The following is a 17,461-nucleotide window of genomic DNA, read 5'->3' as shown; positions in this document are numbered from 1 at the left end:
CTTGCTGCCTGCCGCCGAAAGTTCGGGGTGGCGCTGCTACACCACTGTTTCTCCGCCGCCGCAAAGCGGTTTTATAGACGCAGTGTGTGCGCCGCAGTGCCGGTTACAGACACATCTGTGACCATTTCTGACGTGTAACGCGCTTGGTTGCACATATTGCGATGAGCAGGAAGTGTTGTCCCGTAAGGTGCCTGCATTTACCGTATTAACGCTGGCCAGCACCCATAGCTGCAAAAAAATCTGGTGGCACCATAAAAACATGTCCTGAATATGGACGCCAATCTGGAGAGATGGCTTTCTTGTTGTGTATAAAATGGCTACATCCACATAGTGACCGCTGCATGGTAGTGCTGTTGCTCTCAAACAAGCTGGCATTATTTGGTAAGTTGAAGCCTCTTCGTTAAACTGCTCTAACTAATCAATCGGGTTTACAATTTCTCTAGTGTAATTGCCAAGCTGTATATAAATACCCAGGCTCCACCAAGTTCTGAGAAATCATAAGGAAAAACTCCCACAGCGGGGTAGGAACACCGCTCACATTGAATATATATATTTTATATACACACTGCTACTCAGTGCACATTGTCGGAAACGCGAATGCACGCCTCTCTTTAATGTGGCTGAAGGAATAGCAAAGCAGAAAAACCAGCTTTCAAGAGGAACCATTGGGTCGTTTTAACAGGTCTTGCGTTGGTCACACTCGCATAAGTATGTCGTCATTGGGATCATCGGCAAAATATTTTGCGTATCTTTACGTGAATAATTTTAAATGGGCGCACCCTGCTTTCTCTGCCTTGTTTCTATTTTATTTTATTTTATTTTATATCACACAGTTGTCGGTTGTTGCATAGTTATCTGTACTTGAGAACAAGAGCTGTGTCAGAACATTTGGCATTTTGCCGCCTAACAGATGGTAATTACGCAGCGGAAGGTTTTTTTCGCTGATGTGTGCACTTTTTATGTAATATAGAGCATTTTACAAAAAACATTCTGACTGATTTATTATTGGTTAATTGCACTAACACTACACAAGCGATTAGGTGCAGCGCAGTAAAAGCTCCGGATTAATTTTGACCACCTGGGTATCCGAAACGTCCACCGAAATATCACACAGTCATTCTCGCTTTTTGCCTGTATCAGAAAAGCAGCCACCGTGACTGAGAATTGAACCCCCATCCCTCACCTACGAATAAATGCTATTTGGAAGTAGCACTTGCCCTTTCGTCCTTTCTCGTTCTTGGTGTAATTTTTCCGTTTTACACGACTACATTAGGCAGTTCTTGTGGAGCGTGTTGCTTTTATTCAGGTATAGTCATATGGGATAGGCGTCTTTCGCAAAATTGATTAAAGCTGGGCCTAAAATAAAACTTTATGCGCACAGTGCGCCTCAAGGCAGGAATGCTACAAGCAAATAAAGTATATACGCGAACAACTTTTGCTCTGAGCTCACTGCGTAAACAACTGTCTTGCGTATATATCGTATGTACCAGAGCAAAACAAATGTGGGCCATATCAGTTACACGAACTGCCCCATTTCATGAGGAAATGCAACCGCGAAAGCTCACTGGTTATGTAGTCGACACTCAAGCTGCCTCGATCTCGCTTTTCGCAGGGAGGCGGCGACGAGGACGTCGAGGTGCGGTGGTGCTGCCCTCGTTCGGTCAGCACCCAACTAGGCATCAGAAAAAATCCCAAGCCCCTACCCGTTTTCCCGAAAGCCGTAAAGGTATCTCGGGAGAAGGAGCGTCGAGTCCGGCCATTTCCATATTCGGAATACCCCTTTCCTGACAGCGGCGACCCTCGCGGCAGCTTTTTTGGCTCCAACAAACTTCTGCCGGAGTTTCGAGACTTGGAAAGCATTGAGTAATCTGCCAATACTGTAATTTTAGACACTCTTTTTGCGTGCACAAGAACCAATTGGAACAATCTCTCACACCAACTTTTGGAGTCTCGTGATGTTCTAATGTGTATTTTAAAAATTAATAAGCGTAACGTTGATCCTTATTGTTACGGTGTTTCAGATTCGTGTCGTATTTCGAAACACCTGTATTACAACCCGCGTTGTCCGGTTTATTTGCTTTCCAGCACCCCCCCCCCCCTGCGGCCGGTGCCGTTTTGTACCCAGCAGCTTTTTGAGGCAAATAAATTAGTATTTAAACGATGGTAATGGTTTCAGAGATTTTTATTGAACAAGTTGCCGTACTGCTGACATATTCTTGGCAATATTACCCGCTTTTTTTTCATTATGCGTACATTGATGCCATGCATTTTTTTCGCGAAGGCTTTAGTAGTCAGCTTCTGCATGAACTGTTAGTCTCCTAATATAAAAATTTGGGCTTTTATTTAGAGAATAAAAACTTTTTGTGTGTCTTCTAAATTATTTTACCTTAAAAAGTGCCAAACCCTATGTTAAAAACATACGATACGCCAATATTTCCTTATATCTATGAAAACACAGCCAGTCATTGTAAGCAACCGAATTATTGTTCCGTTGTGCATTTAAAAGTTCAGGACTATATATCAAAATCATTCGTATTCATGGTCAAAATAAATAAAATTTCAATTCCTACTATTTCACTGTTTTGTTTCTTAAATACGCTTTGTTAGTTATGGCGTGTAAGTCGGTAGAATATTGTGCAGATGCAAAAACATAAATCTTCTTACGGCGGATTTTAGGCAGTTTTGAGACTCAGAAATTTATTATGAGAAAATGTTGTGCCAACTTCATGTTAGCTTTAGTAATATACTGCAAGTAGTTGTTACCGTGTTGCCTGGCAATGAATAATTTCCACTAATATCTGGACACATTTTCCAAATGTACAAAGTCTTGCCTCAAATTCTCACTGTGCGACTAATCACAATTACAATGGTAATTAAATATAGCATGCCCCGTTGAAAAAATAAATGTATGTGCCCCCAAATGTAATGAGATACATAATATGAATTCTCTATGACAGCATATGACAGCAATTCTCTTTGAACGCAAAAGGTCCAGTACCACAAGTCTTAACAGAATAAACTCTACCAGCAAAATGCATTTCTTACACATCGTAAAAATCAGTTCACATTTATTTACACATCTTGAACTGCGTCATGAATTTGTGCATAGTCAGGTACTGCACCTGCGTCTGAGCGAGATTCGCCTGCATCGTGTAGAAGCTGGGTACATCCAACTTCCGCGCAAAATAACCCAGCACTGTATGGAACTGTAGGAAGTATTTCAACAAGATGGAAAAAGATGCTGCCCATTCGAAGCAAGAGCCGTTAGTTAAACCAGGAATTTTTATGCGGTAAAAGGAAACGTAAGAAGCCTGCAACTTTTAACAGTTGAAAAATGTGTTTCAGGTAGCGAAATTCGTAAGTATGGCTACTAAAATATCTTAAACTTGCATTGTTTAAAAAAGCACTTGTTGTGCTGCACGGAATTACAGTAGATGCCTTTATGTTTGTCACTAGAAATGAGGTGAACCCTCATAGCCTGAGCATTGTATGTTTGCCACATTGCGCTTTGTTTATACATGGTAGCGAGGGGCAGCGTTTCGTCACCGCCTTGCCTGAACTGGTACTGGTACTTCCAAGCAAACCACTAACATCTGTGCGATGTCCCAAAAAGATCTAAACGTCTATGTCCCTGCAGTAGACATATTTCGCTGACGTTGTACAGATGTTTCTGGTATGTCAGTTTCTACTTCGTACATGCCTATTGCAGTTACATTTATTTTAGGCATATCTGCTATACTGTATTTTCAAACTCTCTGAAGGAGTACTGTTTGAAGTTACCGAAGGATTTCGTATGTGTTTTGCATGGGTTTTGCACCAAGAAATTTTCCGCGAGCTTGGTAATCCACCAATATTGCTTTTACGGAAATATAAATACGGAGGACTTAATAAATAAATAAGACTCAACATATGCCTGAACAAAATTTGATGGTCATTGGAGGTTTCATTCCGCAGAACCGCCATTTCACTTGCTTGTTCTACCATCGTAATGAAAATGCAAATGCTGGTCTGATAATTCGCTGGCGACACTTTTCAGCCACATATGGGAACAAAACAATTTCCCCAGCTTGTACTTTTGGGTAAAAGCTGGAGGAACAGGACAGCTTGCTGGCTGCCCCCGGTCACTTCCGTCACCGTACGGACATCTTACCCTGCGACAGCGGAAGAGGCAGCAATAGCCCTGCCTGCATCACCAGGCTGCCACTACGCCTTATATTCCCGCATTGGAAGACAGCCATTCCAAACATCATTCGTGGTAACGTTTCGGGTACGGCGCTCAAAATTATCCAAAATCCCCATAGTCAACCAGTCGACATTGTCTAGACCCCGGCTTCCACTGGGGTGGGAGGCACAGAGGCGGCCCACAAAGCAGCACGAGAGCCGCGCTGGGCTCATTACGGCTCTGTAACACAGTGCTCGGTCGGCACGCGATCGTCTGCTTTGGTACTAAGAAGCCACGGACCATTATCGCCTTTCCCGCCGCCTTTTCCCACGGCCCACACACCCCTCACCAACGCCTAGAAGCCCCTTATGGCGACTCCTTCAGACCAACTTCCTCGCCGTTCGACCCCTCCTCCTCAAGACCTACTATTTCAGTTCCCTGCGCCCAACTGTCTCCTGTGTGACTCCCTAGACGCACTAAGCCACGGCATGTGGGCCTCACCTTTTAACCCATTCCACGCCATCTCTAGCGTCTAGCAGCGGGACGACGTGCTCGGCTGCTCGCAACAGCTGGCGCAGCCTCTTCTGGTTGACCAAGCCACCACTGCCACCACCAGCCTTCGGCCGGCAGCCACCACGCGTTCCTACCCAACTTACTTGAAAAATAAAGTGACTTCTCTTTCTTTCTCTCCCTACGTCGGAGACCCGGCTGTTGCACCTTGACATGAATTTCCTAACTTGCTCCTGAAAGCTCTTCATGAGTGGCCGGCTGAGATCGTTTCGTCTGTTGGCTTAATCATATTTAACAAGGTGGACCGTGCAGCTCGCGAACTCGGCGTCTGCAGCGCGAGCTATTCGGTGCTGCCAACGTCCGACGCGAGCGTATGTGACCTGGTGTGTAGAACATCACGCGAGAGATCATGTCACAAACGCTGGGCAGTGTGTTCTAGAAGGACAAGTTGGATGATGCCGGGCGCTCTCACGTGATTCTCGCTCTCATGCGCTTGTATTTTCTGCCCTAAGTATATTATTTTTTGTGAACCCCTCACGTGGTGGAAGCCCCCAAAAGCCTGTATGATGCCGTGCGCTCGGCATTTTGTTGGTATTTTTTGTCTTCAAACCAAGAGCTTGTCAACAGCCCGGCAGTGAAAAGATGCAAAATTTTAGTAAGAACTATTAACCGGCATGTTTATAGTCTATCATGGTTTTTCTGTAAAAACGACGTTTTTCCATGTTTCGAAAGCATTTCTAGCAACACCCAGACGAACATACGGGCGCGAAGACAGGCGAAATACCCTGTTTAAAAAACGCTTCGCAGAATTAAAAAAATTAGCAGAATTTCAACGTTGGCAGTTACTTTACGATTTTGTAACTTCAAAGCATTTATGATTCGATGATGTTAATTTTAGTCCTCAGCTTTGCTATCCCACTTCTGGAGCATTACAATTAATACCAGAACTCTAAAAAGCTCATTCTTTTTTAAATTCTTGCGTGTGAGTGTTCAAGTTTTATAACTGTGCACCACTGTTCAGCTTGGTTCAAATATTAAAATATTTTGCGAGACAAGCTGGAGTGGTCTCATATTAAAGAGGTGAACAAAACATTTCATGGTAAGTGATGTCAAGACGGCATGCACTCCCTGCATTGGGCTCAGCTATTTCATAGTAAAAGCCTCTGTTGCCACAAAAATATAGGAGCGTCCATGTGTGTTTCACCAAATTCTTACACCTTTTGTTCTTTTGCACCATAAAAGTCAGTAGAAAATATTACAGTCTTAAGCATCATACACGTGTGTTTCAGAAATTCTTAAAACAAATGGGGTCGATCATGAAGCTAGCGCACTTCCTTTAAAAATTCAGTTCCCTTCCACTCTGTGATGAAGAACGGCCAGCAAACTGCGGTGCCGAGCTTCAATGTGAGGTTTGACTGGGTCGTAGTCGAAGGAGGAGCAGTAGGAGTGAAACTTTATTTTTGATCAGAATAAAAGAGAGTTAGGGCATGTGGCCCTCCGCAAAGGTGCAGTCCCTATTGCGGGACCCCATTGGTCAAGGCCGCCACTCTCGCCCGTCGAACTAGAGCCCTTTGAGACTCCAGCCCCGAGCAATTGAGCACGGATGCCTCCCATGCCTCTCGGGTAGGGGAAGGGTTAGGGGATAACGCAGGGTTGCGCTGGCATGCCCACACCATGTGGAAGGTGTCGGACACCTCCCCACAGTGCAGACACCGCCCATCGGTTTTAGGGTCGAAATGCTTTGCTTCTGCAGGGCACATAAATATGTTCGCCTGCAGGCGCCGCAGTATTCGCTCATCGGCCTTGCTCAGACCCTTTGCAGGGGCTGGGTAAAGCCGGCGGTTATCGCAGTAATGTTTTACGATTTCTCTAAACCGCAGAAGTGGTTTGCTAATCTCCGAGCCGGGAGAGCATGGGTGAGGCGCCCGGTGTGTAAGCGCTCGGGCAGCCGCGTACGCGGCCTCGTTACCTCTCAGACCCTGATGCCCTGGAGACCACACAATTTCTTTAGGTGCGGGGTCTACGAACCGCACCACTCGTTTTAAAATTCTGTAGGCCAAGGGTGGTACCGTGCCCGCTAAATAGCTTTCACAGGCTCGGCGAGAGTCCGTGATTATTGTCCTTGACTTCGGGTCCGAGGCGGCGAGCGCTATGGCAATCGCCTCGGGTTGCGTGGAGTAAGGAGCCCGGTAGGAGAGCGCATTGACTTGCTGGTCCCTGTGAATTCCAGCGGCAGTAAAGAACCCTAGAGGCGACGGTCCTGCCACATCAACGTAGAACACACCTCGCCCATTTCCGTATTTCCTTTCCAGGGTCTTAGCGCGTGCTTCCCTCCTGCCTTCGTGAGTGTGATTTTCCATGTTACGTGGAAGTGGATGCACCCAGAGCCTGTGCCGCCACAACTCTGGGGGTTTTCCCGTCTCCTCTGGGATGCACTCATGTTTGATTTGTAGGCGATTAAGCAAGTGGCGCCCGGACGCCGTTTGTGCGAGTTTAGTGTACTGATTTGTGAGATGAGCCTCTTTCAGCTCTTGATACGAATTGAGCACTCCCAGGGCCGATAACCTGGTGTTGGAGGTAGCCACCGGGAGGTCAAGGGCTCGTTTTGTGGCCTTCCTAATGATGACGCCAATGCTGTTCTCGTGTTGTTTGTTCGTACGGAGGTAGGGTACGGAGAAGAGGATCCTACTGGTTACAAAGGCATGGGCGAGCCGGAGTGCGTCCCTGCCCCGTAACCCGCCACGCTTGTTGGATACGCGTTGTATCATCCGTCCGACCTGTTCCCCTGTTCGCTTCAGTTTGGCAATGGTGGTCTCTGGACTACGTTTGTTGGGAATGAGCAGGCCCAGGATCCTAATTTCTTCCACTTCTCTGATAGAACCACCTGTTAAAGAGATGCAAAGCCTTGTGGTGTTCTCGTTAGGATTGGGTTTAATGTGCAAAAGGTCCGATTTTGTTGGGGCACATTGGAGGCCGCAGTCATTAGCATAGCTTTCGACAATGCTGGCAGCCCTTTGAAGGCGGTCCTGCATTTCCCCAAGGCTGCCTTCTGTGCTCCAGATTGTTATGTCATCGGCGTAAAGGGCATGTTGTATACCCTCTACCCGAGCTAATTTGTGCGGCAGCTGCATCATAGCGATGTTAAAGAGTAGCGGCGATAGGACCGCTCCTTGTGGAGTACCCCTTGTGCCCATGTAATATGGACCGTACTCCTCATCCTCGATCCTCAGGAATACTTGACGTTTGGAGAGGAAATCTCTGACGTACGCGAAGGCTTTCTGAGCACAATCCGTTCTACTTAAGTTTTCTAGTATGCTGCTGTGCCGGACGTTGTCAAATGCACCCTTCAGATCTAGGGCAAGGATGGCTTTATCGTTTTGTCGCATTGTAGTTGGCCGAATTACGTCGCGGGGTAGCTGGAGAAGGACGTCCTGTGCTGACATATGTGGGCGGAACCCGAACATAGTGTCAGCAAAGAGGCCCGTGGACTCAATGTGTGGAGAGAGACGATCCCGGAGCATCGCCTCCATGAGCTTACCCGCGCATGAGGTAAGCGAAATTGGCCTTAGATTATCAATATTAACAATTTTTCCTGCTTTGGGTATAAAGGTGACCGAGGAGGTCTTCCATTCTGGGGGGAGTGGACGGCCGTCCCAGATTTCATTTATGTAATCTAACAGTTGCAAGTAGGCCGAGTCCGAGAGGTTCGCCAATTGTTGGACTGTTTTACGGTCTCTTCCTGGGGCCGTACCTCGGCGCATCTTAGCTAAAGCTGCCCGAAGATCTTGTAGTGTAAAGGGGGCATCCATGTCTGGGTTATGCTTGCCTGCGTATTGATACTGAGGTCCATTGGGGTCTTCGGTGCGGCAGAGATATTTGTGACATTATCCGCGAGTTGGGTCGTCGTACCTTGGTACCCGTGTAGGGCTCTTCGGCGTTGACGTTGTGTTTCCACTCTCGTCTGAGTTGGGTCAATGAGACTGCGAAAAAGGCGCCATGTTCCCTTGGATCCCATTTGACGCGCAGCTGAATTGCATTTCTCTATCCAATTTGCGTCGCTAAGTTGGACAGCTTATTCTGCCGCTTTTTCAGTCAATTCACTGATGCGGGCTCGAAGCTTGCGATAAAGTTTCTGTTCCATCTTTTAGTAAGGCTCCGGCGTGCCTCCCATATATGCCTCAGATGGTTGTCCACAGTTGGGTTCTTTTCGGTGGCCTGAATTGTTGCAACGTGTTGCTGTTGTAAGGCGGTGATCTGTTTCGCCCACTCCGTATAGCTGCCTGTGAGGAGAACAGGTGGAACTTCTTGCTGCCTAAATTCATGCCAGTTGGTTAATTTGGCCTGGCCCCACTTTCTTCTAGCAGCCTTCGCCAAGAGGGTGATCCTAAGGAGGCAGTGATCGCTACCGAGTGTCTCCTCCAGGTTTTCCCAAGTAGCGTCTCTACTATTTTTAACTAGGGATAGGTCAGGACACGTGTCGCGAGTTACGGAGTTTCCCATACGCGTGGGACATGCCGGGTCCATGAGCAGCGTAAGTCGAAGCGTGGAGATTAACTCCGCTAACTTGCGTCCCTTGGCCTGCTCGAAGTGATGCCCCCAATGAAGGCTCGGGGCGTTAAAATCCCCAACTATCACGAGGGGTGCTTTGTTGGCCGATTTAGGTGCTCGATAGAAAACTTCGTTAAAAGTTATGCGGGGCTTGTGCGGGGGGCTGTAAATGTTCAGTACATGTATTGGAGAATCACGACGTCTAAGTGGAAGGACCTTTACCATGCTGTATTCCTGTTCGGTTTCCAGACTTAGATCGACTTGGAGCGCCGTATACGCCTTGTTGACCAGGATGAAAGTCGTAGGGCTCCCCTGGAATGAGCTATACCCTGGAAGTTTACCATCTGCTCCAGGCTCTTGAAGAGCCACAATAGCTGGTGCGGGGCCGATGGACTGGAGATATATTTGGAGATGCGACCTTTTTTTCCTATTTCGAAATCCTCTACAGTTTCATTGTATGATCACGAATTTCTCATCTGGAATTTTGCTTCGGGCTTTCCGCTGCGGTCGGTTAGCCATGATTGAAGATTATTGAGATTTAAGAAACATGGCCTCCTCCCTGGATTCACGGTGTCTCTAACGGAGGCACCAGTGCTTCCATAGGGGTAGTGGCCGAACTGAATTCCTGCAAACCTGTGGCCGGGCGAGGCACCACCTTACGCCTATGCGAATCCGAACGCGGGGATCTTGAGCGGGAGCAATTGTCTCTGAGTTGTGTGCTGACCCAATCCTGAACTGTGTCCATGACGGAGTCAGTTACCGCTAGAATTATTTGCGAAAGGTCCTGCTGCGAGAGCTCTGCAAAGGATGCCCTTACTCCTTCTAGAATTTTCTTTGGCAGTTCCTCTATGGTGCGTTCAAGTTTTGTCAGCCGCTGTTCAACATGTGGCACACGTTGTACAAATGTGCAGTCTGAGCATCGGGAAGCGCTAGACACCCCAGACGCGACCGAGGCGCTCTCATCCCGCTCTGATGGCTCGGACTGCTGCATTGGCTCCGAAGTCCCAGCTGTTGTTTGGGACTCAGTGAGCCCAGCTAGCCTCGTTTCTAGCTCTTGAATTTCGTTCGCAAGAATTTCGCTCTGGCGCCTTAGCTCCGCATTTTGTCGCTGGAGGGCTACTTCGGTTGGGGTTGTGAGGAGGGAAGGGGAACAGAGAGGCCGGGAGGCAGCCCTAACCCAATCGCTCACCTCGTTTGGGGCATTTGGCAGGGTTGGAAAGTCCTCGGCGCTGAAAATCTGCGTCCTTGCCACGGTCCCCGATCTGGTGTTGTTCTTGACCGGAGCAGGTCTGCCCGACACTGGGGTCGAAGTCTTGTGGCTTCCCTTGCTTGCTTGAATTTTCTTGAAGTCGTCTTTCCGTTTGTCGGTGGTTGGTGAGGTTCCCGGCTTGATCGGTTTCCGGTATTTGCCGTTACATCCAGAGGTGCAGGTGAGATGTTCGCCCCAGCAGATGAGGCAACGGGGAGTGCATTTGTGTTCGACAGGGCCCTCGGGAGTGGTAGCCACCTCGCAGCTGCATTGGTCGCAGCGTCCCGGCTTGGGTTACGAGCAGATATCCGCCCTGTGTCCCACCGTGTCGCAACGATGACAGGCGGGGATCGTTTTCTTGTACAATCTCACCGGGATGCCCTGGTCGTTGCAGTAGATTTGGCGGGGGTCAAATTTCCCTCGAAGATGACCACAGCGACGTTGCTGCTGCGAAGTATTCTCACGGAAAGAATTTCGCCATTTTTCCGTCGCAGCTTGGGTTTGAGAAAGGCCGACGTGTCATTGGGATCGATGGTGATGACCCCTTTGCAGACGTCGCCTGCGGTTGTGGCATGTCCCCGGAAGGGGAGCTGGCGACCGTCGATTGTCAGCGTGACATCACCGAGCAGTCGTCGGGCGGCAGGCTCTGAGTTGAGTCCACACACTATCACATTTTGTTCCCACACCGGCCACACAGACAGTTCCACGTTCCCCTATTCGCGTAGGAGATTGCGCACTGCGGATCCGACTTGGCCTGGAGCAAAAGTTGCCTTCAAATCCAGCGTTGTGCTCGGCTTGAGAACCACGATGAGTTCGTCGCGCCCAATGTGGGGCGTGTGCTTCGGTCGCCACTGGGGCTTGCTGGATCTGTGGGTGGAGGACTTGCTAGCCACACCCCCTTGAGGAGCATGACCAGAGCGAGCCGCCGTCTGTTGTTGGCCAGGAGCGTCGTTGCCCTTGGGAGATTTCGAACTGTGTTTGCGCCGCCATATGCGAATCATGTCTTCTAAATATTCTTCCTCGGATGGTGGACAGTCCTCGTGTGGGGCGGTGTCCATGCATACGACTTGCATTGAGACAGGGTCGTATCCCCGGCGGTAGCGGCGTCTTGGACGCCGCTACCGCCGGGGAGGCCCCGGTCTTCGCTAGTGGCAGCATGCTCGCCGCTAGGCTTAGTGGCGCGGCAGCCGGTGAATTATTCAGTCACTCAGAGCTTGCTCAAAAATGGGCCCACCTTGATAAGAGTGGTATCCGCTTGTACCGCTGAGCTTCGCGAAGACGCTGACGCCACAATTTTCGGCGTCCAAATTGAATTTTGGCCACAGAAAGGAAAAATTTGCGGAGCCCACCGAACAGGCAACTGTTCCATGCACGTGCTGGCACGTGCCCCTCGTAGTCGAAGGGATGCACGAAGCAACACGTTTGTTTGTAATTTGCGATTGAGCATTGTTCCTGCTTATTACCTGAAAGTCCAGATCTGTCCAGTCACTGCTCAGCACGGCTCTTCACGAGCCAAGTGGAACGGCTATCAAGCGGCTCCGACACAGCGTCAGACTCCATGCACCGGGGGTGTGGCGCAGAGTTTTACGATTCCGTGGACTTGAGTGGGCTCCGCGACGTGGGGCTACGCTCGCTAGCGATTCCTGTCTACATCGCTCTGGGACAGGAGACGATCGGCAGGATCCTAGCCATTTACAGCTTTGCTGTAATAAAAACGTGTGTTGCAGTCGGGATCATTCGCAAGTCTTCATACGCTGCTGGGATTGTAAATGGAGGTGCCTAGTATTGGTTCATAAAGTAAGACGTTAGCTTTATGCGTTATATCTTCTATTTAATCTTAAACACACATAAAGTGTTAAGATATCATACAACCTGCGAGGTTTTGATTCTGTTTGAATTTCGCACCAATTGCGTATGTTGGACAACCCGAATTGACAATGCAAGATTGAGGCAGATAAATTATCATTAATTTTTTTATTCCGAATTTTTTTTATAAAGAACAAATTTTATTTAGGGTTTTAGGCTTGCGGCCAACAATCTATTTTTATTTGTATCAGAGCCATTAGCCCTGTCTGTTTCATTATACCAGCAAATCCCAAAGTGGGCATGAATTCTGCGTTGTTAAGATAAAAAATGCAATAAAACACACAAAATGTGTACTAACGCTGCAGTTTGAAATGTTTCAAAGTTTATTGTTTGATGTGTTGTTTTGAGATCGCAAAATAACGACGGTGCTATAAAGCCAGGTCACATGAGCCAATCCAATCTACTGGGCATGACCTTCGAAGCGACCAGTAGTTTTCACTTTTTCTTCGCAGTTCAGTTTACAGTGTGGCAGGGTGAGAGCTTCGAAATTAATTGAAATGCCTACTGTTACAACTGTGAATGAATGAAGACTGTGGGCAGCCGTGTGAATTCTGTTGTAAACTCAATTCACCTGCGAGAGCTCAGCGAGTCAAAAGCGCGACGATAGTTGTCACCGATGATACGCTATTTACACCGTTGCCGCTGCGACCTTGTGCATCGACTTCCCCTCGTGAGTATTGTGCATCTCAACGTCATTACTAATGAAATTTCACGCTTTATTAGTTTTGCCAGCATATCTGTGAAAAGGCATATAAGTTGTACTTTGTAGCTGGCTTTGTTTGAAACGTGCCTTCGAAATAAACCGCTGGCATTCCAGACGGTATGGAGCGATAAGCAGATAAACACTTGCGCTTTGTTTCTTTAGGTTCCGCCCCTTCCACTCCGTTGGCTTCAGCCTTCTCTCGAAGTTGTGTACCAACCATCCGAACTACAAACTCTTGTGAAGCGTGCCTAAAAAAACGGTTATTGGTGACGTGATCTTCAATGGATTAACAGCGCACATAGACGAGAACATTGCACGAAGAGATGATAGGACAAAGCCCTGAACTGCAACCTAGTTTTATTGAGGCACGAAGTGGGCAGGGCATGTAATGCGGAGGAGGGATAATCGTTGGACATTAAGGGTAAAGAACTGCATCTCTAGAGAAGGCAAGCGTGTCAGGGGGCGGAAGAAATTAGGTTAGATGGGCAGATGAGATCAAGAAGTTTGCGCGGTAAATTGGTCGCAATTGACAATCAATGGGAGAGGTCTTTGCCCTGTAGTGGGCGTACATTGGCTGGTGATGATGTACACTCACTCTAAGTGCTTAAGCATTTTAAGCATATGCAATGCAATTGTGCAAAATGCAAATGTGATATTTTTATTTTTATCATACCGTTCTGCTGAGTGTAGCAACCTTGTTTTGGCACAGGTTGGTGTCTTTTTTATGTCAAGCGCTGAATTGCAAATGCAGCACCAAACTCATAACAAGACGGACTGCCAACTTTTACTTGGGGAAGACCTGCCACGAATAGCAAGCTGTACAGACAAGTCATCCCACCTATGTAACAAACAAAGCCTGCGGTATGCCGTAAAATTGAACCAGTATCAATTCCAGATTGCATGTATCATGTTTTACTTCACGTGCATGTTGTTTGTGTCCTGATTATTCCGTCAGCCAGTCATGTTTGTTGCCTAAATGCCACCCAAGTCATCATATTTTGCATGTGCTTCATCGCTGAGACAGATTTGTTAACTTGTTTTCCCATTTAGCTCCTGGTGCAAGCCAATGCCGTCTCATGATCCCACCCTCAAACTGCATTGTAGGAGTTGTGATGTAAGTGTTCTTATGTGGCCTCATCAACTGTGCATTGATGCACAGTTCAATTGGAAAAATATTCAGCTTGCTGGGGTCAGGGTATCATAAGTGCCGTAGTGGTTAAAGTGAGTGGGGGTCTTTTATTTTGGTGTCATTCCCAGCGCTTATTAGGCAATGCCGCAGCCACCACCGTCACACGGCGGTTGTTTAAACGTAATGCTCACTGAAAGAACATAAACAAAATGCACCTAATTTAATGAAAGCCTGCCTAAACAACTGACTGCAATCGAATTCTAACCTCGGCAATTCGAATACAGAGACAATTGGAAATTTGCCATAGAGTTATTAATAACGGAAGACAAGATTTGAATGGGATTTGGCAGTAAAAAGTTCTTCCACTACTTTCATGCTTACTGCCGTACAACGTATACTTCAACTAAAAATGTAGGCTTAACAGGAGAAGCGAACAGGACAACAGGACGGGTTTTTTAGTGATGTGATTTTTGAACGTTTATGATGCAATATACCAACTACCCCACATCGCCATTCAGCAGGATGTATACGTCCCCGGCAGTGACCCTGTCCAGGTTTCTGCATGTTTCTTTAGCAACATTTTGCGCGCATGTCTTTAACGGTGTACATATTGCCACTTCAATCTACCAAGCCGTTAGGATAGACACAGAAAAATATTTTGCAAGTTCAGATTGAGCTTGCAGCTGGGCTAAAATGACCTCACAGTCCCAATTGACAAAATATAGTTGTTATAAATAGTGGTACCCTACATTTGCCATCATAGTTATTTACGGTTGCCTGAGTAATGCCAATGCTGACTATAAATCATATCCACTCCGCCCTCTTACGGTCCCCTAATGTTCCACCCATCATCTAGTGTTCTATTGCCTGATAGAGCGTCCTAATTTAAATGAGACCATTTTAGAGACCTTGGAAGTTTCTGCCACATGGCTGTGTACCGGTAGGATGCAGGTGTAATACAGTCTTTTCAGGGACAAGGGTAGGCGGCCATTCATTGTTATACCAGTTCTAAAAACTGTAATTACAACACAGATTTTCCTGTACCCAAGTCTCCATTTAAGAAGTGGCATGCAAGGGAGGTGGTACTGCATCAGTCTGCCCAAGGCGCCTGCTCAAGCTGCTGTTGACGGTAAACTTGGCGCAGGATTTCCCTGGTTTGGGAAAGGAGAAGCAAGCTTTTTCTACCTGCGAGTGGCATCTTGCATTGTGTGTAACTAGATATATTCGTCTGTTACGGACATCAAATTCCTTCCCCAGACAGTGTATAGAGCCCAAATTTTTATTGTCCTTCACAATTTCTGCAAATATCACCTTTGTCGACATCCTGCGGCTTCTTAGTTTTTATTGATAGAAGAGGTATCCAATTTCTTTCCGCGTTTGGGCCATAAACTTGTTACTCATATTTCAACCAATCTGGTCTGCAACTATTTTGGCAGTTTCTGGCACCACAACGAAGAATATAAACTGTTCAAGAGTCCCTAGCATAGCTGATAGCGGAGGCATGCACCATTGAACCACCATAGAATATTTTCCGTGCTTCCATGCGTTTTTATGTTGTTTTATTGTTCTTTGAGCGTATCACTTGGTGTGAATTACGTAGTCGTGTTTGCTGTCTAGTTGTGACTAATATTTAACCATTTCCATGTTCCCCGTCTTTTCTTTTGTTCCGAAATCTTATCACTTTCTGTGAATCGCTAGCGAGCGTAACGCCACGTTTCGGAGCCCACTCAAATCACCGGAATCGTAAAACTGCTCGCCACACCCCCAGGGCATGGAAAAAAGCCACCCGCCCGCATCTTCCCACGGGGGAACTCGAGGAAATGCGTGGGATAGGGGTGGTTGTATTGCGTGAAAGTTGGGTAATGGGGTAGTTTGTGGTTACCGTTTGGATGTGGGGAGGGTTTGGAATGCTTAATTATTTCTTTCGTCTTTATTATTCTTATTTAATGTTTCGCGATTTTAGGACACAGGAAGGACAGGTGAAGCTATTGTCATCATTATTTTCTTTTATTCCTTGGTGCTGTCGTTGTATTGGGCGGAGAGAACGACTGCTTTATGGTCGTTTATATACACTGCTTATATACACTGCGCGCACTGTCCAGGGAGAGGAGTACGGGGGAGAGACGCGCATGCGCTCACTTCCGTACACAAGCGCGCGACCTTTCCCCGCCCCCCACCACGCTGTTGTCACGCAGTTGTCACGCCGCTAGCACGCCGCTATCACGTGTACACCTGCCGCTGTTGCTTCTGAGCGCGACGGAGCGCACGGGGTAACTACTGCGCATGCGCGCGCAGACGTGTTCCCCCCGCACCGCCGCAGCTGTTGTTGAGAGCGACGAGGCGCACGGGGAAGCTACAGCGCATGCGCGCGCAGACGCGCTCCTGCCGCACCGCCGCAGCTGTTGTTGAGAGCGAGGAGGGTACGGGGGAGAGGCGCGCACCTGCGCCTCGACGTGACGTCATGACCTGCGGACGCCTATGGAAGGAGGACTTGGCGAGCCTAAGAAATGCTACGCATGTAAGAAATCATAAAATTAAGCAGGTCCTAGGGCCTTCATATTTTAATACAAGACGGCATATATTTCGTTTAAAAACTGGCTGGTGATTACGATATCCCCTTTTGCGATATTTCGGCGCAGTTACTCGGGAAGGTTGTTTTGCAACCGCGGCAGATGACGCAGTTCCACCAGTTGCGTCGCTCATCGCTCAGTAATAACTGGCCGGGACCGCATGAGCGCGTTCCACATCATACGCTTCAGGTTCGCACGACCGGTTGCGTCACTCGAAGTTCACCACTCACTCCTGATGGCGGCCGTGCGCTAGGGCTGCACTCACTCGTGGGTTATCTCGACGGTGAGCCTCTGCGGCGGCGGCGGGAAGTGCGTCTCGGGAAGGGACCGCGAATTGCGTCTTAAAATTGCATGGTTCACAGTGAAGTTGTAAATATTGTGGAATTCTTTCCCGCTGTCATTACATAAGGGATTCTACGGGAGGGAAACGGACAGCCCCATGCTTGTACACACGAACAAAACTCTAGTTCGTGAAAAGTGCTTGCAGTTGATTGAACAGGAACAATGCTCAATCGCAAGTTCCAAACAAACGTGTTTTGCTTCGTGCACCCCTTGGACTACGACCCAGTCAAAGGTTACGTTCAGGATCGGCACCGCATCTTTGCTGGCCATCCTTCTTCCCAGAGGGGAAGGGCTGAGCATCGCGTCCTATTTACAGTGACCGCGTCCTATATTGTGGGCAACCTCCTGTGCTTTATCTTCTTCCCCTCATAATCATTCTTAT

The 17,461-nt window shown here is 47.8% G+C and overlaps 1 protein-coding gene across 1 annotated transcript; it reads right to left on the bottom strand.

The window, feature by feature from the left end:
- Positions 1–6,186: 6,186 nt before the first annotated feature.
- Positions 6,187–7,866, bottom strand: LOC144160706 (uncharacterized). Its single transcript, XM_077691904.1, has one exon. The coding sequence runs from the start codon at positions 7,864–7,866 to the stop codon at positions 6,187–6,189; it is 1,680 nt and encodes a 559-aa protein (XP_077548030.1).
- Positions 7,867–17,461: the final 9,595 nt, after the last annotated feature.

This window comes from Haemaphysalis longicornis, unplaced genomic scaffold (assembly GCF_048455015.1).
Source record: "Haemaphysalis longicornis isolate Haplotype H1 unplaced genomic scaffold, Haemaphysalis longicornis Haplotype H1 scaffold_11, whole genome shotgun sequence".
Classification (NCBI taxonomy): domain Eukaryota; kingdom Metazoa; phylum Arthropoda; class Arachnida; order Ixodida; family Ixodidae; genus Haemaphysalis; species Haemaphysalis longicornis.
This window is presented reverse-complemented; position numbering and strand designations above follow the sequence as displayed.

Bases quoted from the DNA above. Each gene is read 5' to 3' on its own strand.
- LOC144160706 (XM_077691904.1), bottom strand. From the start codon at position 7,866: ATGGGCACAAGGGGTACTCCACAAGGAGCGGTCCTATCGCCGCTACTC.